The sequence below is a fragment of the Ammodytes marinus genome, assembly GCF_949987685.1.
Source record: "Ammodytes marinus genome assembly, chromosome: 17".
Lineage (NCBI taxonomy): Eukaryota > Metazoa > Chordata > Actinopteri > Uranoscopiformes > Ammodytidae > Ammodytes > Ammodytes marinus.
Window position 1 is genome coordinate 7,169,097 of NC_137221.1, and position 20,049 is coordinate 7,189,145.

Here is a 20,049-nt window from a genome sequence, read left to right on the forward strand (position 1 = left end):
TAACCTCGGTGAGAGGGAGGGCGGTGTAAGTGCAGATTTTAGACCGGTTTCTCGCTATTACCAAGGAGGACGCTAGGCTAGTGAACCCCGCGTATCTGTATTGATATATGATAAACACTGAACTGCCACGTTAACCCACCGGGGACATCGGATCCAGCCTCTGAACGGGTAAATAATCCTTTCGGTGTTGTGTGTCGAGCTGACAGTTGACGCTAGTTGACGTCGGCTAAAGCTAACTAGCTTCACCGCCGCCGCTAGTGAAATTCAACCAACTTAACTGTCACAAACATTTTACACGTCACATCAATAATGTTGCTTCTTATTTCAGATACAACGGAAGGAACTCCGAAGGAAGGAAGCCGAAGGGGACATTTTGTACAACTTTGAGCTTCTGAGTTTCGGCAAAGGAAGAGGACTTTTAGCCAAGGGGAGCCTCGAGCGGCCCGTTTCCAGAGCAGCGACCAGCGGTGCTACACCGAAGTTCTTCACAATCGCAAGGGAGAAGTAATCACTGGGTGCCGGGTCTACCGGACTGAGACCTCATGAATGGAAATCGGAACAACAGGTGGGACCCCCCCCTCCCCTCTCCCGACTAACGGCGCTAATTTGGTGTTCCAGGTGCTGCACCCACCCATTGGGTTATTTGCAGACCGTGTGTGTGTGTGTGGTCGGTGCTACTACACACAAGTTTGACCCGTCATGTGTTTGAGCCAGATGGGAAGAGCAAGTGTGTGTGTGAAGAAGTTGATCAAACCTACTGATCACATAGTGGTTAGAAAAGTTACCAGGCTATTCTTATGGGCACAGTAGGTTGGTTGTTTCTCAGCTTTTCTCAGTGTTTTGCCTGCCACATCCACATTACATTTATACGTGGAGATCTATGAATCCAATGGGTTTACCGGCAAATATTTTGGGCTGTTTTGGGCTCGACAGTGTGAATTTCATACATTTTATAAATGACTTATACTGAAAGAGACAATAAGCAACAATGAGATCTGATGAGTAGTTCATGCATGCTTAAACACTCATTAATGACCCTTTGATTAAATTGTCCTATTGTAAAATAACATTGTCCTACCCCACTTTAATTTTTTCCGTGTATTGAAATTGGAATAAAATAGGGTACTCACTCAATAAGTATTTTTTTTTAACGGCAGCATACAATCACATCTGCTGGATTTGAGATGTATTTATTTATTTAAAATAGGGGAAAGTTATATAGATGAACATTTGTGTAAATATGAGATTATAGCCAGTGGCTTATTTACATCTGTAGTGCCTTTGGCAGGTTGAAGTTAAAACATATCTCACACACACAAACAATAAGAACAAAAATAACAGCAAACAAACACGCTATAATGTATGTTGGTTACGACAAACAAGAAATTGGGGGATGATGCACTCATTTTATAATCAACTTTGATGCCCAACTTTAATTTTTTCCTGGTTGTTGCTGCAGAGTATTTATACCTTATTATTTACGCTTAGGTCAGTATTATATATATATATAAAAATTCACACTGTGGAGACAACTGTCCAAAATATGCTCTTGTTAAAACCCTTTGATTTATAGCTCTCAAGTAATAATGTAACAGTGTGGATGTGGTCACAAATGCTTTGTTGTGTGTGTGTGTGTGTGTGTGTGTGTGTGTCTCAAACCAGTCTCACGGGTTACTTGTAAGTTCAACGTCATTCTTTCTCGGCTGTCCGTGGCAGGTGGTGATCCCGTCAGGTGTGTCTGAAGCCTGAGAGAGGCTGGCTCCCATTCAGAAAAGTGTGTGTGTGTACACATACAATATGTGTGTATTTGTTTGAAGGACAGCCATTCACACCAGATGCTGCCATAGTAACCCCTAGCCATTGAATAATGTTCAGTTAACCGCTGCCTGTGTTAATTACAAATCAATTGAGCATGGCAGCGCATTATTCAATTGACTTTGTTGCCAACGGCCACATTTTTGTGAGTCACGGCTTGTGTATTATTGATGTTGTCGGGGCCAGCAGTGGACCGGGAGTGGGGCAAAAAAGGCCTAAACTGGGTTACTGAAAACTGCCCCTTCATTCTCCACACACTCCTCCCTCATGTGTGACCTCATTTTTTAGTTTTCAGAGAACACTAGAATATGCATGTTGATGCTGAAAAGATGACGCTAAACTAGTTAGCTAAAAGTTGAATGATTTATGAAGTATGGATATAAATGGGATTGAAAAATTGAATAATGTTGAAAAAAATGGGAATAAAATGTAAACATCTGAATTGCGTTTAACTGGAAAAAGCTGGAAAGGGTTTGAATAATTCTAACTATTGAAAAGCTGACGCTAAACTAGATAGCTGAATGAGTACAAAAGTTAAAAAAAAAAGTCTAATTGCGGTAGTGGTATCAAAGGTAGAAAAAAAACAGCTGGAGTATTCCCACCATGTCATGAAAGAGTTGCACTTGCAGTTTGAAAGTTGAATGGCTTAAATAGCTGAAGATTTTTGAAGGGGTTTCATTTAGCCCCAAAAAATCTATGTATTCGCAGAAAGTAAAAAAAAAGATTTGAAGAAGAATAATTATATTTGATGAACAGGCTCATATATAATTCAAAACATAAACATGTATCAACAACATACATTTCTGGAGAAGGTTGTGGTGCTCTGGTCGTATTTGTCTGTCTGTTATGTTTAGCGAATCAAAAGCAACTGACCAACAGTCCACAAACCCATTACTGGCAGGCCTCAGGTTTCAGTTTGCATGCTATCAGTAATCATTGACTATAACATTAGTGACATCATATTTTTTTGACCCATTAGGAAAAAATGTTCACTACTTCTTAAACAGCTTGTTGAGGCTGAAATGATAGGTCCATAATCCATTAACATAAGATATTTCAGCGATCATTTTACTTGAATGAATTGAGAGTGAGAAGTAAATTGTCACATTGGAGAAGTTGAGAATGTGTCAGTCATGATCTTGAGCAGAACTAGAATTTAACGTTTTGCAGTTTTGAAGAGTTTATTTTTGCACATCACGACTGAAATTAATTTATTGTAAAAGTCTTTTTTTCACATGTGTCTCACTATCCTCAGCATTTGTTTTGTGACGTCAGTAGGACTGTGCAATATCATGGAGAACTCTCCCAAAGTGTGTGGGTTGAATGCCGGCTCTGATGTGGTGGTGCATTTGTTTGATGAAGCAGCCAGATAAGTGCTCATTAAGCCATCCATTGTTGCTCATTCTACAGTGAACCGTTGTGTTTTTGGGTCGTTATGGTGTACTGTGCGTAGTTTAGGATGTTTTTCCCATGATTCCCTATCAAGAAATCTGAGATTGGATTCCATTGGAGCTGTTAGTGTTTGTCCCTTGCATAGTAACATTAGGAGGTTTGAATACAATTGTTCGACGGATGAGTTAGTCAGGTCATAGTTGTTTTGACCAGCGTTCATCTAAGCAAAAGGAGTCAGAAGAAATGCATAGACAGGACACCAGTGGAGAGATGCTGAAACATGCTGTCAGGTCCATGTCACTCATTGGTTTCAATTCAAAAGCAGATTGATTCGACCTGATTATCTGAATAGAAGATACAACGGACAATACCAGTGTGTTCCATCGCATAATATAGTCACCAGCAAATACAGAAAAAAACACAGCTATCAAAATGGCATACAAATATTAATACCCTAGTAAAGACCGTACAAATAAAGTGGATACGTATAGTTTTAAAAATAGTGTCTTTTGTCATTGGAGAGCTCTCCACGATGGATAACACAAATCTGTGTGCACCTGCTTTCCCCTCCTCCTGTCATCAGCATGCCTTTAGTTGCCATGGAGAAACTGTCGCAACATGGGCGCAATTGCCATGGGAACGGCCCAGGGGAGGAAGCGACCTGTGGGACGCATCAGCACAAAGTGTGTGTGTTAGTCCTTTACTGTCGGCAGGAAGCAGTTTAATCATTTCCACCCACAGCTGCTTCATCGCACTCGTTTAAAGGCCACTTTCTTAACACATATTATTTTTTTATTAGTGAAGTTATTGACCGTGTTCAAATAATATAAACAGAAAGTAAAAACTTTTTCTTTTTTCTTTATCAATTTTCTTTATACATTATTCGTAGATGATAGAAATTTATTTTGCCACCAAAAGTGTCCGTGATGTTTAACTCGGTCAGCTTAAACAAATCAACCCTTTTTGGCCTTAAACAAGAACAATATGATGGGAACAGATGAACCGTCAAACAGTCCACAAACAAGACATAACAGTACATCACTGGTCCGGCTCATAAGAAGTTCATAACCGTTCAATATTTTGTTCCTTAGAGCTTTTTTATTTTGGATAAAGTCTTACATTACATTATTCGGTGCGTGTATCAGAACACTGACTCCTCGAACTATTATAACAGCTGGAGCTCTGTACAGACTTTGTCATGTTAGTCATTGTGGGGTTCATAAGTGGATCGTCTGAGTCATTTTATGGAAATTATGTGGCTGCGTGATGTCACTATTTTTTTTTTTCTCTCTCGTACTTTCCAGTTTGGCATTTCTGGAAATTGGTGTCAAATTGGCGTGGTGTGTGTCACCGCGCCACCGCCTACTACAACTTCTCCTCCCGTCTGGTACGAGGCTGTGTCACTCAGGAGGAATCTGAGAATTTAAAATGTCACCCAAAAACTTGTAGCCATCATTTTTTTTTTTGGTACGGTCATATTTGTCCTGTTGGTTTTCAGTTTTTTGTCAGTTTGATATGAGGCAATCTTTAACGTCCCGGACCATCTTCACATAGACCTCCTGCTCTTTCCTCCATACAAACCACTTCCTTCCTTCTCTATGTCTTTGTCTCAAAGCTCGAGCTTGTTAGAAACCAGAGATTAAATTCATGAATACTGGTTTAGGTTGTGTTGTTTAAGATGATTTGGGTTTGAATGTTTGGACACAGATGGTCAAGAATGAACACAGATACTAATGACAGATAGGGTAGTAGGTTGGTTTATAGACTGGATTTTGAAGGATTATGTTATTATCTTCCAACAGATATGGAGCAACATTAGCTTTAATTCCGAGGTGTCTCTGCAAATGTTGAATATGAAACGAACAGTAAATTTGCTGGCGACTGAGACACTGAAACCATCCGCGTCGAGGGGTCAATATTGTCTCATTACATAGCCATAGATCTATAAATGTACTCTTACAGAACACTTGTATTATTTCTCAATAAAGCCTGAGTGTGATGTTAACTATTGTTGTTATTTTAAACTAAGGAACTTTTTTTGTCCTGTGTTGTGTTGTCGTATAGGAGCCGTTGAAGCCCAAGACCTCTTCTCGTTGCCACGGCGACCTGGCTATGGCACCATCGGGAAGCCCATCAAGCTCCTGGCCAACTGCTTCCAGGTGGAGATCCCCAAGATCGACGTGTATCTCTACGAGGTCGACATCAAGCCGGATAAATGTCCTCGCAGGGTCAACAGGTAACGGGAAAGACTCCTTAGGAAAACTGGATTAGTTTGTTGGTTGGACTGAGCTAGCTTATGCTCCTTAAAGCCTCTGGAAACTTGCTCTAAAATAGTACAAATCAGCGTTCGATATCATAGTACGGTGTCTCCAATAAGCTTTTAGAAAAATCTGATTGAAAATAAATGCTCAGAAATATTATAAAACTTGGTTTAAACGTGGTTCAAAATGTGTGTAATAAGAACCAGAGCATAGTCCCGCCTCTATTTGGATATTGATTTGTGTGTGTTGATTGTGCTGACATGTGTCTGTCCTGGCTGTGTGTCCAGGGAGGTGGTGGACTCCATGGTGCAGCACTTCAAGGTGACCATCTTTGGCGACTGTTTGCCGGTCTACGATGGGAAGAGAAGCCTCTACACCGCTACTCCACTTCCTGTTGCTACCGGCGGGGTAAGACTTGAGACTAAGGTTTAAGATGCTCTGTTGTTTTGTGTTTTTGGAGCAACAAAATGTGTTTTACGCTTATGTTGTTAAACGGAGAAGTACTTTGGCACATCCATACCTTAAGACAGGTGCGTAGGAGAGGGAAGAGTAAGTCCAAAAAAAACGGTTTGCCTGATAAATGTTTAGCACAGAAACATTGCTATTAATTAAAAAAATAAATTAGTTTGCAGGAAATTTCTTTTTTGGACTCACGCTTATGTTGTACTAAATATTTAACACGGGGCTGAAAGCGATGTATTCTCTCATCGATCAGATCTCTAACCCTTGATCTGCCCCTCAGGTGGACCTGGACGTCACGTTGCCAGGTGACGGGGGGAAGGACCGGCCCTTTAAAGTCACCATCAGGTTTGTGTCTCTGGTCAGCTGGCACCTGCTGCACGAAGTCCTGACGGGCCGCGCTCAGGCCGAGCCCGTGGACCTGGAGAAACCCATCAGCACCAACCCTGTTCACGCTGTGGATGTGGTGCTAAGACACCTGCCCTCCATGAAGTGAGTTTACCCCCACTATGGACCAGCTGAAATAAATAGTTTTTGTCATTTTTATGCCTCTGTGCCAGTGATACCCGAAAGCCAGAGGTCGCAGTGACCGTGTACCATATTGCAGCTTCTTAGGAGCTTTACCTTCTTAAATGCATTGCCTACCACCACTGAACTTTCACCATTCACCGATTGTATGCCATGCAATCGGCAGGCGGTAGTTCTGGGTTTTAGACTAGAACTGTAAAGAAATTCACTCATCTGTCATACTAAAGAGACAAGAAGATGACGACTGTGCATTCTGTAGTTTACCTTAAACATCTTACAAGTGTCATTGTTGCTGGAAGATGAGAATAAGAATTAGGATCTAAATCTCACTGAATTAAGCATGAGATGAGTAATTCCTGTTGACTAGCTCTGGTCATGAAACATGATCCAAGTATACGTGCATCCTGGAGCTACTGTATAGCGCCTTAATTTATTATGCAGTATTTCAACCACAACATTATCACATTGGAACAGGTGCAATTTGGAGTTGTACTATAAAACAACTGGTGGATGTATTTTTAGAGTGTCAGTTTGCCAACCGAGGATTTGAACACAACACGGACGTATGATTGAGAGCATCTTCTACTATGTGATCTAATTTAGGATATGCCATTTGGTGAATCCATTAGCCAGGCGAGGGCTTATGTAAGGCTGCACCCAGTGAAACACAGCTCCCGGCCCCACTAGATTTATATCTGTGCTCTACTACATTGCAAAAATACAGTGTGTGTGTGTATATTGATTTAATTTCTATTCAAAATCCTCCAAATGAGTTTTACCAGCTAATTTCAAGATCTTCTGTATCTTTAAATGCTTAAATATTGCATCTTATTTAAAGAAATCTTACCAAGTGTGTGTGTGTGTGTGTGTGTGTGTGTGTGTGTGTGTGTGTGTGTGTGTGTGTGTGTGTGTGTGTGTGTGTGTGTGTGTGTGTGTGTGTGTGTGTGTGTGTGTGTGTGTGTGTGTGTGTGTGTGTGTGTGTGTGTGTGTGTGTGTGTGTGTGTGTGTGTGTGTGTGTGTGTGTGTGTGTGTGTGTGTGTGTGTGTTAAAAATAATGTAAAAAAAAAATAGTGTAACATTAGTGTCACCTTTCTGTCCACTCCAGGTATACACCAGTGGGCCGTTCCTTCTTCTCCTCTCCGGAGGGCTACGACCACCCTCTAGGGGGAGGCAGAGAGGTCTGGTTCGGCTTCCATCAGTCTGTACGGCCCGCCATGTGGAAGATGATGCTCAACATCGATGGTGAGAGTCCACTGTCAAACCAGGGACATTTAAAGGAGACATTTTGTAAACTACTCCTTTCTTTTTAAAACAGTCACTCACTCACTCACTCATAGTGATTGACCTTATCATCTGGTATGTATGGTTCCAGTGTCAGCCACAGCGTTCTACAAAGCCCAGCCGGTCATCCAGTTCATGTGCGAGGTGCTGGACATTCACAACATCGACGAGCAGCCGCGCCCGCTCACCGACTCCCACAGGGTCAAGTTCACCAAAGAGATCAGAGGTATGTCACCATGGCTACAGGCCTGTCCCATGTACTGCTGTGTGTTGTTGTGGTAATGGAAGCTGCTATTGGATGCTATGCTAGGTATGGATGAAAGCTGAATCTTCGTGATTTAAAGGAAGACACTGCAGGCAAAATCATTGATAAGCCTTAATCAGTTTTTACACTCTGTAAATGAAAGCTTAAATCACCTAGATGTTGCTTTTACATATTTATTTACATCAATGTTTTACTATGTTGACAGGTCTTAAAGTGGAAGTGACCCACTGTGGAACCATGCGTAGGAAATACAGAGTCTGCAATGTAACCAGACGCCCCGCCAGCCTCCAGACGTACGTTTTAACGCACGCACACACACACACACACACACACACACACACACACACACACACACACACACACACACACACACACACACACACACACACACACACACACACACACACACACACACACACACAGAGTAAATATCAACCTGCTATCATAGCTGTTGTGTGTTAACGAGAGATTTCTTGTTTGTGTCAAATCCACAGATTTCCGCTGCAGCTTGAGAACGGTCAGACGGTTGAGCGCACGGTGGCGCAGTATTTCAGAGAGAAGTACAACCTGCAGCTGAAGTACCCTCACCTGCCCTGTCTGCAGGTGGGCCAGGAGCAGAAACACACCTACCTGCCCCTGGAGGTAAGCACTGAAGCTGCTGCTTTAAAATGTGTCATTGGACGTCGAAATTATTAAAGATTATCTGTTGTTGTACAAGGGACGATATGCAATTTTTATCTATAATATTCATACATTATACTATTCGTCAAAGCTCATGTATTACTTTACTAATAAACCAGGAATTTAATAGTGCTATCACAGTAAATTATATTTTCATATCCAGCTGATGCTTGATAATGTCAGGCCTCAACATGTGTAAAGGTTAGCCTGGTCCTAGACTTTGCATTTACATTTGCATTTGAATTGCAGCTATCATACCTCAGATTTATTCAGCCAACCTTTAAGGTCTTGTAACGTGTCTGGCCCATTGACATATGTTTATGCCATTTGGAAAAATCTTAAATCAACATTAACTTAACTGCTACTCAATGAATTGAAATGAACTGCCATCTTTCCCATGTAGGTGTGTAACATCGTAGCTGGCCAGCGCTGCATTAAGAAGCTGACTGATAACCAGACGTCGACCATGATCAAAGCTACAGCCCGCTCTGCACCAGACAGACAGGAGGAGATCAGCCGGCTGGTGAGTCAACCAGATTTAATGCTTTTATTATTAAAACATTTAGTTATTCATCTATTTGTCTATCATCATTTTAATTATTTTTAATATAATTTTATATATATATTTAAAAAAAAAATCCCATATACGTATTTTTCTTCTTTTAAAAAATAAGAAAATGCTTTTTCCATGACGTTGAGCTCTATAATGATACTGATATTTTGATCCTAATAAAAATGTGTATATATATATATATATATAAATATAAAAACAAAAGAAACTTTACCCTTTTTTGCGTCGTTAATTTCTTTCCTGTTAAATAAAACAATGCTTTGTCCTCTCAGGTGAGGAGTGCAAACTACGAGGCCGACCCGTTCGTCCAGGAGTTCCAGTTCCGAGTGCGAGACGAGATGGCTCAGGTGACGGGCCGCGTCCTGCCCGCCCCCATGCTGCAATATGGCGGCAGGGTGAGCTCTGAGCCGTTTATGGTACCTTCCCTTTAAATCACGCTTCTTATGCATGTGTGTGTGTGTGTGTGTGTGTGTGTGTTTTTGGCATGTGTTTGTTTAAGAAAGCAGGGTATTCTCAGAAAAGCTGCATAAATTGTACCAATAAATTCAAATTCTTTAAACGTTTTGACATTTGGTAGCTTTCTGTGCCAAAAGCCAAAAACTGTGATGATGTCATGACCTTTCAAGATGTGTATTATCAATTTTTTGTATCAGGAGAAAAAACACATTTTTTAATTAAGCCACAGTTTGGCAGCTCTGAGTTGAACAAATGATCTTTGAGAAAACCCTGCCATTTGAATTATTTTTATTTAAGAAAAAAAATGTAATCACATCTTTGCAATTCTCTTTTTTATCTTGTTTATGTCTCACATCTTTCTGTCTGAGCTTTTGGAATTTGCTGTCGTTTTATACTTTGTTACACATGCATGCTGTTTTAAAAGATTCTATAGAAGCTGTTTTAATTTCATTTGAAAGCACACTGTTTTGCATGTCTGCCATAAAAAAAAAATAGTTTTCATTTCTTGTAATTCATGCTAAATGCCTGACCCAATCATAAGCAAGCACAAATCAAACTTGAAATGTATTTTTTCTCTAATGTCATGATCAACCAATCTATCAATCAATCTATCTCTGCCTATAACATAACGTATCCTTTTTATATCTTGACATTTCTTGCTTGCCTAAACTCTTTTTGAATCCCTTGAATCAAACTTTCTCTATATGTTTGTACGTGTATGTGTCCGGTGACTGTCAGACGCAGCAGATCAACCCTGCACTGTCGTTGCAGAACCGCACAGTGGCCACGCCCAGCCACGGCGTGTGGGACATGAGGGGGAAGCAGTTCCACACCGGAGTGGAGATCAAGATGTGGGCCATCGCCTGCTTCGCCACACAGAGGCAGTGCCGGGAAGAGATCCTCAAGTCAGTTCAGAAAATTAAATTTTAAATACATATAGGCTATTTAAATTTTATTTTAATGCCTTTAAAAAATATATATACTTTGTGTATCGATTTTTGTATAAACAAAATACATGTACATACTTGCACACAAAAAAATCTGAAAAAAGGATCACAAAAACAAAGGACAAAATGAAACAAACAATGAACATGGCTTACTCCCCTACTTCAATGGTCTTCCATTCATACAACTACACAGGCCAGAGGCAAATGTCAAACTTATTTCAATGATTTTCAATAGGTAACAAAAACAACAACAGCAACATGCAGCAATTACAATATTAATGTTGGAGATTGACAAAAATTAAATAAAAATAGTTGTAGTAGTTTAAATTCTCCCTTTAAGGGAACAATAAATGACAGACTTTCTATACATAAATCAAAGCAACCAATATTGTGCTGGTAGTGGTACTAGTGACATTAGATCCATGGAATTGTTTTTTTTTCTAAAAAAATCATTTTCCACCCCCTCATTCTTAGGAGCTTCACAGACCAGCTGCGTAAGATCTCAAAGGATGCTGGGATGCCGATCCAGGGCCAGCCGTGCTTCTGTAAATACGCCCAGGGAGCGGACAGCGTGGAGCCCATGTTCAGACACCTGAAGAACACCTACGGAGGGCTGCAGCTCATCATAGTCATCCTGCCGGGGAAAACACCCGTCTACGGTACAGAATGAACTAATTGCAACCCAAATACAACAACAATCACTGATCTCTAGGCTACTGCTACTCTTTATTTAGAAACATTAACATATAATAGGAAGTTAAAGGTGCACTATGTAACTTTTGGTGAGTCAGGGAAGTGAACATTTACTAAGGTATATTCTGATGATTGAATAAACAAACTGTCCTCACAGGAAAATTGTGTGCCTTTTTGAAGTTAGAAAGCTACCTGAAAAGTTACTGTTTAACTTTTGATTTCACCATTTAGTTTTCCATTCTAGTCTTACATTTGGTTCCAGGTGCCTTTTGTGATGATAGTATAATTATTAAAAACTAAGAATCACAGGTAGAATGTGTTTTGTAAACTAACAGCATGCTCTTTAAATGTAAACAAATCCCCCTTTTTTTATGAAACTGCATCGTGCACCTCTAATAAATGACCCCGTCTCATTCCATCTACAGCTGAGGTGAAGCGTGTGGGTGACACCCTCCTGGGCATGGCCACGCAGTGTGTGCAGGTCAAGAACGTGGTGAAGACGTCGCCGCAGACGCTCTCCAACCTCTGCCTCAAGATCAACGTCAAACTGGGAGGAATCAACAACATCCTGGTTCCACACCAACGGTAAAACAAACAGCAAATAAAGATCTGCAAAGACCTTCTGGGTTTTCGCTTCTGCAAAAGTATCTGTCTTTAAAAATATTTTTTAATTGGCATTTATTTTTTTCACCTATTGATTAGGTAATGTAACTAGGCTATCTGACAGTATTTCCTCTCAAATTGTTATGAATTGAATGAACAATTGAACATTCAGCACAGCTGTGTATCAGTGCGATGTCTTTTAATAGTTTTTTCTTCTGTTCTCATCCCCTCAGACCCTCAGTGTTCCAGCAGCCCGTCATCTTCCTCGGGGCTGATGTCACTCACCCTCCAGCAGGAGACGGGAAGAAGCCATCTATTGCAGCGGTGAGAATATATTGTATTTTTCTATTTACTAATACTTCTCTCATCACTAGGGCAAAGTATTGAAATTTGGCACAGACCGAAATGCCTTTATACCATCAAGTAACGAAAAATGTCATGTAGTTCAATACCAAATTTCAATATCCAAGGGGTTAAGTTCATCAACATCAGTGAGCCAATAAGCATCCACCATAAGGGGGGGGGGGGGTGATAGTATGGCCTGGACGAAGAGGGGCAGACCAGTAACCATGAGGTTGCTGGTTCGATCCCCGGCACAGGACAGGAGGGTGTTATTTGTAAAACAAGTGGTGGCTGCTATTACATCTACGGTGCCCACCATCTCTACCATTGTGTCCCTGAGCAAGGCACTTAACCCCAAACTGCTCCAGTGGCTGACTCTGAGCTAATTTCAATATGCCTTGTGTAAATTGACTAATAAAGATCACTTAACTTAACTTACGCATGCTTGCTGTCTAATAGTGCCTGTTATGTGACTTCTCTGACCTGATGTTGTGCCTCCCTCCCTCCCCAGGTGGTGGGCAGCATGGACGCCCATCCCAGCAGGTACTGTGCCACGGTGCGGGTCCAGCGGCCCAGACAGGAAGTCATCCAGGACCTGGCCTCCATGGTGCGAGAGCTGCTCATCCAGTTCTACAAATCCACCCGCTACAAGCCCACCAGGATCATCTTCTACAGGGACGGAGTGTCAGAGGGACAGTTCAGACAGGTACAAAGACGTTCAGCACATTTTTGCTGAAATATTGGATGTTTTTTTTAGCACAAAAAAAAATAAAAAAAAATTCTATATATATTTAATTTAATGTAATGCAATGTCCATGTTGACTTGTGTGCAGGTGTTGTATTATGAGCTGCTGGCCATCAGGGAGGCTTGCATCAGTCTGGAGAAGGATTACCAGCCGGGGATTACTTACATCGTCGTACAGAAACGCCATCACACACGACTCTTCTGCGCTGATCGCAACGAGCGGGTGAGTAGCAGATCACAAAGGAGTTTATTTAAATTTGTATTGACAATATTAATGGTGATAGCATTGTAATTACTATGCCTAGCTTACTCTATTCTATCCATCTGTTTGATTGGTAAATATGTGAAGAAAGTTTTTCCTTTTTCTTACCATAAGGGAGAATGAAGTAGTCACTGCTTAGTATTGTTAAATTGGATTTTTTTCAGCCAATGCGAAAGTCTCCTTAAATACTTTGTTCAATATCGTTTTGCTCTCAGGTTGGACGAAGTGGAAACATTCCTGCCGGCACCACCGTGGACACAGACATCACCCATCCCACCGAGTTTGACTTTTACCTCTGCAGTCACGCTGGAATCCAGGTAAGCTTTCAGGCAGAGTCAACGAAAGTCACTTTTTGCTAGCCTTGAGGGCCACAACAACTAACAATTATTATGTTCTCATGTTGTCCGGGGAAGAATAGCATGGTGCAGGGTATTCATAATTGTGTCTAAAACTTCTCACTGCATATGCTAAACTATTGCAGCACACAGATTGCTGATTTAAGGCACTTTTTTAAGCTATGATTTATATTTTCTTGACTTTTGTTCAATGATTCCTAACCACACTCGACCCCAAACATCACCGATAGCAGTGGAGAAAATTCAAACTTCAACCATAGCAGTTTGTGGGCATTTACATTGTCTGTCCCTCCAGGGTACGAGCCGACCGTCCCACTACCACGTTCTGTGGGACGATAACTGTTTCACGGGGGATGAGTTCCAGCTGCTCACCTACCAGCTGTGCCACACGTACGTCCGCTGCACGCGCTCCGTCTCTATCCCGGCCCCGGCCTACTACGCCCACCTGGTGGCCTTCCGCGCACGCTACCATCTGGTCGACAAAGAGCACGACAGGTGAGTGATTCAGATAGTTAATACAGTTTACTATGTAGGATAAGGATCCCATATTGCATCAAATTATTATTATTATATATTTTTTTATTAGTTTACTAATTTTTCTAGGCATACACTATTTAAAGTGTAATTTTTTTTTTAATTTAACATTTTTATATACAGCTAATTCATTTGTATATATAGAGGTACAGGCTACATACACACTGTATATACAATATAATAAATATACTGACTATATATCCCTGTGTCATTTCGTCCAAGCAGTGCGGAGGGCAGCCACGTCTCAGGGCAGAGCAACGGCAGGGACCCGCAGGCGCTCGCCAAGGCCGTTCAGATCCACCACGACACAATGAGGACCATGTATTTCGCCTGAACACTTCCCTCCATCTCTCCCCCCCCCCCTCCCCACCGCCAGTCTCTAAGTATCCCCACTTCGGAGCGACTCCCGGGGCTGGTGCAGTTTCGAAAAACCTCGCCGTCTTGGAGCTACGAACGGCTCCAATGGCGTGCTGCGTAAGGATGTAATAAGCCAGAGAGGAGTTACAGCCACAATATGCAAAACGAAACCAGCCGATCGTTTCTGCGTTTTTCTCCCGCCCATGCATCGATCTCTCTCTCTCTCTCTCTCTCTCTCTCTCAACCTACATCTCCTCCGCTGTATTTTACATCTCCATGGATACTGTCGCCTTTTTAAAAAGATCGCAAGTCGTGACGTCCTTGCCTTCAAGTTTTAGAAACAGTTCAATGATTTTATTTTGCTGTTTTTTTTCTTCTTGCTAGTGTTAAACGAATGGCGGAGCAGCAGCAGGGGCAAATACAGAAACTGATGATGAAATGTTTGGTGCATGGGCGGGCGTGAAGTAGAACCCGTGCGGAACTGACATGTTGAGCCTAATGTTGCTGGTTTATATTGTGTTATTGACGGTTTTTACATGTTTCGTTTGTGGGTTTTCAGCTTGTCTAGATTATAATACTGTGCTTTTCTTTTTTTTTTTTTTTTTTTTTTTTTCTTTCTCTTGTCGAGGAAACGTGTGATTGCCATGGCACCATGTTAGTCGAGTTAGCTCTTAAAAAAACTAAACGCTTAGCCCTTATTTTTTTTCTCTTATTTCTTTCTCAAAAATCGCAAGATGCCTTTTGCGGTTTCGTCTTCTGTCTCCCTTTAAAGCCAACGGTTCCTAGCAGTGATTCAGCCCGACAGTAAGAGGCAAGGAGAACTCAGCACTCTACCAACACAGACAGTGAATGAATTTTTATTTTTAAAAACACAAAGCTACGTACAGCCATCGATTGTGTATCGCTTTTATGCCTTACTACGAGACATGGTGCGTGCAGAGGACTGTTAGAAAACAACGCCATGGCCATTTCAATGGTCAGTTTTAATCTCCTCTTGCTCATAGGTCGGCTTGGTACAAAATGTTAATACCAAACGTGTGTTTTATTCCTCTTGCTATTTATGAGTTGTAATTTTTTCTTCTTTTTAACTTTTAATTAACATTCGTTTTTCAGCAATAGAGCGTAGAGAGTAGACGCTATCTGACGACCACAAAAACCTTTTTTTTGACTTTTAACCAGTTTTTACACAAGGAACTGACCAATTGAGTTGTCATTTACTCCTTCAGTGCAATAAGGTGTTGACGCAGAGCGAGCAGGTTCAGTTGTGGGTGTGTTCTCGATGAGTATTGGCATTCTAAAATAGTTTGTAATTTTTTCGAGTGGGTTTTTGGCAAGTGAATGAACTTGAATTGGTGGAATGGACAGTGTTCTGACATTCCTATGAACAGGTCTGGACTGTTGAAGCAGACTTTAGGGTCAGTGGAGAGATTAAAACAAAGTGCCTGATTTGGTCCGAGAATGAACTGTTGGATGGATGGAAGGTTTTTAATGGTATGTTGGTTTGGATGCCTCTGTCAATGCACATAGTGAAACGGTCTCACATTTTTCCCATCAAACTTTTAAGAACGCAGCGCTGTCGGACACACACGTGGCTAAAGACCATTTTCATCATCGATTTGTTATTTTGTTTTTAAAATATCACATTGAATTGATTCCCCCCACAGCTCATAATAACCCCAAAGATATGTAGTTTATTATCGTATGAGACAAAGACAAGCATAACATACTTATATTTGAGAAGCTGGAACTGGCTTAACCTTTCGCAACTTTTGCTTAAACAATGTACTAAAAACTAATCGATTAATTAACTATTTGCTGCAGCTCTTGATCAGAGACAAAACTGTTTTTTAAATTGCCATTATGCTTTGGAGAAAAAAACAACAATGAACTGATATAAACAAACCTGTGGCTTATCAACCTCAGATTACAATACAATAATAATAATAATAATTACGTCTATTGATATTTTTTTAACCTTTTTAAATCAGTCATCAGTCCCAGTCTACTGTGTTCAAATGCCCTGCTAGTTTAATACAGCCGAAGCCTTTACGATTCATCACTTGGACCAAACCAACGTGCCTGGTCTGGGGGGGTGCAAGGGTGTGGGAGCTGAGCGTGTGTTGTTGTACTGAATGGATAGCTCTACTCACAGCCTTACATCGTTGAGCTGACGAATATATACGATGGGCTCTTTACTGCAAACTGTGCTAACTGTGCTAGCCACACGTCACCTGAACCAAACCTAAGCTGCTAGAATAATAGAAAAGTACACATTTATTTAATATTTCATCAGATACATATAGGCTATATATTAATACACAGAGACTTAAGAGGATATGGTATTTTTACTGCACTTAAATAAGATGCATGTGGTTATGGGTGAACACCGTCATGATGCTGATATGTGTGTTGTAGTGTTTGAATATTATTTTGCCTAAAGTTAAAGCATTTTTAATTCTCATAGTACCAGAAGAGATTTTTGTCCCCCATCTGTATTTGTTGTCAGTCGCGTTGAAGCTCTTTCTTATTGTCAGACATTACCAGCATTTGATTTTACTTGAAGAAAGTTAGTCGTGGGCATGTTTAACATTGTTGGCTAGTGCTCTGCTTGTTTATGTGAAAGTCTATCTAGAGCCTTATTATGATAACGGTCCTAACGCCACGTACAGTAAAAACCACCTCCGGAGCCAGTAGGCGGGGCTTTGTGTCTTACAGCTCTCGCTGGACATCAGATGCCTTCTTTTCCCTTTCAAAATAAAAGCATTTTTAAGTCTGAATTTAGATATATTTATATATATATATATAACTATATTAAATGTAATGCACACACCTCTTATTTTTTCTAACAAAGTCCTATTTGAAGCAGAAGTTAGCCGTGTTGAAATATATGGCGTTTAATAATAATAATAATAATACTAGTCGTAGTGGTCTGTGATAATTATTTTTTCTCCAAATTTATAATAATGCAATAGGTTTACTTGTGTGAAAAAGCAAAAAGTGATTGGCCTGCTTTGTGGAGACTGTTTGTTTGTGGGCATTTTGTTTTGTCATGTAAGTGATCAGATGAACTGTCGACCCTCCTCTGCAAAGACCTGTGAAGAACTCCGTCTGCTGTTAATGTATCATCTCAAAATGTTTCTCGATGCATGTGCTGCAAACTGCATAAACGGTTATTATTTTTAGTTTGTATTTTTCTTTCTATTTTTTTTTTTTTGCATATTCATGAGAGGAGGAGGGTTGAAAGTTCATCCTCGGACTGATTTTTCGTCCGTTAACAGACTGTGCCTTTCCTGATGGTGCTGAAACAAAACAAAAATAACAAGTAAATCAAAGAAATCTTAACTTTCAGAAAGGGCGCCAAGGCCCTGTGTCTACATTGATAAGTATATATTGATACATGACAATACTGTAAGGTGTGATTGTGTGCGTATATGTATTTTGTTTGTTTGTTTGCGTGTGATTGTGTGTGTGTGCGTGTATGTTTGTGTGTGTGTGGATACCTCTGACATATGCCAAGAACACAAAATATGCAGAACTGATCAGTGTGGAGCTGACCGGACCAAAAGGCCTGTGGGGATCGTATTATTTTAGTTTTATTTTCTAGTAGGACGGGCACTCTCAAGCACAACACAAAAACTAACATTTCTAAAAAAAAGTTAAAATAATAAATGGGGGAACACTCATCATGACTCCGTAGGTAACGAGTAGCTCTGTGTAGACATTATGTAGCATTTATTTATTTAACTTTCTGTCGGGACATGACGCCGCCCTCTAACTGCCTGTAAACACGGTTAATGTATCAGTTCATTCTATTAAATGGACTATGGCAATAATGAAGCAATCGTACAGTTCATCTGTCCTCCCTTCAGTGTTTGCATGTCACTATCACTATCTGAGCCCCATTTTTAAAATAATTTTAGTTTTTTATTTCTTTTAACTACTTCTAATGTGAAATTTAGACGTTTAGACGCATTGGGATGGTTCTTAACGGTTGGCTTGTTGCTCCACGAGTGCCCGTCTCCCATGTTAAGGGATTCCTCCACAAAAAAAATAAAATCTTTAAACCTCTGTGGTTGGCTGCATATCATACTCAAAAAGAAGAAAATTAATGTTTGGGTTTCACAGTATATTAATGTGCTTTTTTTTTGTTTGTTTTTGCCTGATTATGAAATGGTGTGACTTTTAGAGGTAATACTGTATGTCAAGACCTTTTTTTTTTTTTTTTTTTTTTTTTTTTTGTCTTAACACTCATCTGATCCTGGTCCTAAGTTGAGCCTTTTTATTTGGTTGTCATATTTAATTTTTTTTTGAATAAATACTTCTATGTATGAAACACGTTTGTTGGTTGTTTCCACATATTGAAATCTGCACACGTTTCAAATTCTTTATTTTTTTTAACATTTCTTTTTCTAATATCATTTTTTGGCATTTTTATGTTTTTTTTGTCTTCATCGGCATTCCCTTCGCCTGTCGTTAATAGGAATCCGAAAGTAAAAAAACATCAAATAAATGTACATCAGATGAAAGCACTTTACATTATTGTCTTAGAAAATATACATTCATATACACTATATACATAAGGGCAAAGGTTTAGAAATTGGTGAAAATTGGTAAACACGCTCATAAAGGTTCTTACATTCATCAGAGGCAGTTATAGCTGTTATGCAGAAAACTGATCAGATTAACACGTGTACAAATGTTTGCACTTAATAAATTTAATGAGAGGACGTCGGTTTTAATACATCTGCAGAAGTAGGTCAAGTTACATGTTCATTATTAGTGTGAATCTGAACTACAGGAGACTTTCAAACACTTGCACTTAAACAGCCCTTAAACTTACAGTTCAAAAGTCCACCACTAGTTAAAGGTGCTACGAGGAACTTTTTAATATTTCTGAAACAGTCAAATTTTTCTCTGGTGATTATATATGACGTAACAGCAAATGAGACAATCAGTGTAATGAATGCTATTTTTATATAGTTTTTCTTTATGTCTCTGTCATGAGTACGCTCACACAGGAACAACAGCTGGCATAGTAAAAACACTACCTCCTTTGTCCAAAGGGGGGGCAAGAATTAACACAAACTCAGAAAGTTCCTCAGAGCACCTTTTAAGATACTAATTAATTGGAAATAAATAGAAATTTACCGATTTTTAGTCCTGAATTTGCTTCATCCAATATTCAACATTTACCTGTGGACCTGCACGGGAACATGTGGAGATTAGGTTCATTAACATGTTTTATAAATTGTAGTGTGTACACTCAAAGTAATAAATGAATGAGCACAGTGTACTACTGTACTCCGGACACTATAAAGGGATGTTATCTGTGTGTACATGCACTCCACCTGCATAGGAGCGCTGCCTTTCGTTATTATTGACAGGAAATGGTCAGTGGCCGGTTATCAGTTGCTCACTGTCACAAAGAGACACACTTTATAACTGCAGCGCTGTGTAATCTCTGTTTACACTTCCGGACGTCTGGGCTCATAACCTTAAAG

At 40.1% G+C, this 20,049-nt stretch overlaps 1 protein-coding gene across 2 annotated transcripts; it reads left to right on the forward strand.

The window, feature by feature from the left end:
* The first annotated feature begins 25 nt into the window (after window positions 1-25).
* ago3b (argonaute RISC catalytic component 3b) lies at window positions 26-18,783 on the forward strand. Of its 2 annotated transcripts, none has more exons than XM_080045112.1 (20): window positions 26-168; window positions 329-565; window positions 5,272-5,443; window positions 5,756-5,876; window positions 6,211-6,419; window positions 7,561-7,697; window positions 7,828-7,962; window positions 8,207-8,294; window positions 8,496-8,643; window positions 9,086-9,205; window positions 9,526-9,669; window positions 10,481-10,614; window positions 11,131-11,315; window positions 11,775-11,934; window positions 12,186-12,276; window positions 12,806-13,000; window positions 13,128-13,262; window positions 13,517-13,618; window positions 13,953-14,152; window positions 14,414-18,783. In XM_080045112.1, exons 2-20 carry the CDS (start codon window positions 547-549, stop codon window positions 14,523-14,525), a joined length of 2,607 nt encoding a protein of 868 aa, XP_079901238.1. In that variant the 5' UTR covers window positions 26-168; window positions 329-546; the 3' UTR covers window positions 14,526-18,783. The 2 variants fall into 2 exon arrangements, with proteins under 2 accessions (XP_079901238.1, XP_079901239.1); XM_080045113.1 differs by having other exon boundaries at window positions 14,417-18,783.
* The last annotated feature ends 1,266 nt before the right edge of the window (window positions 18,784-20,049 follow it).

What these genes read in the sequence shown, in the direction of transcription:
- ago3b (XM_080045112.1), top strand. An exon ending in GATGATGCTCAACATCGATG is followed by an intron (nt 7,698 to 7,827) that starts GTGAGAGTCCAC and finishes GTATGGTTCCAG; the next exon opens with TGTCAGCCACAGCGTTCTAC. An exon ending in CGCCCCGCCAGCCTCCAGAC is followed by an intron (nt 8,295 to 8,495) that starts GTACGTTTTAAC and finishes TCAAATCCACAG; the next exon opens with ATTTCCGCTGCAGCTTGAGA.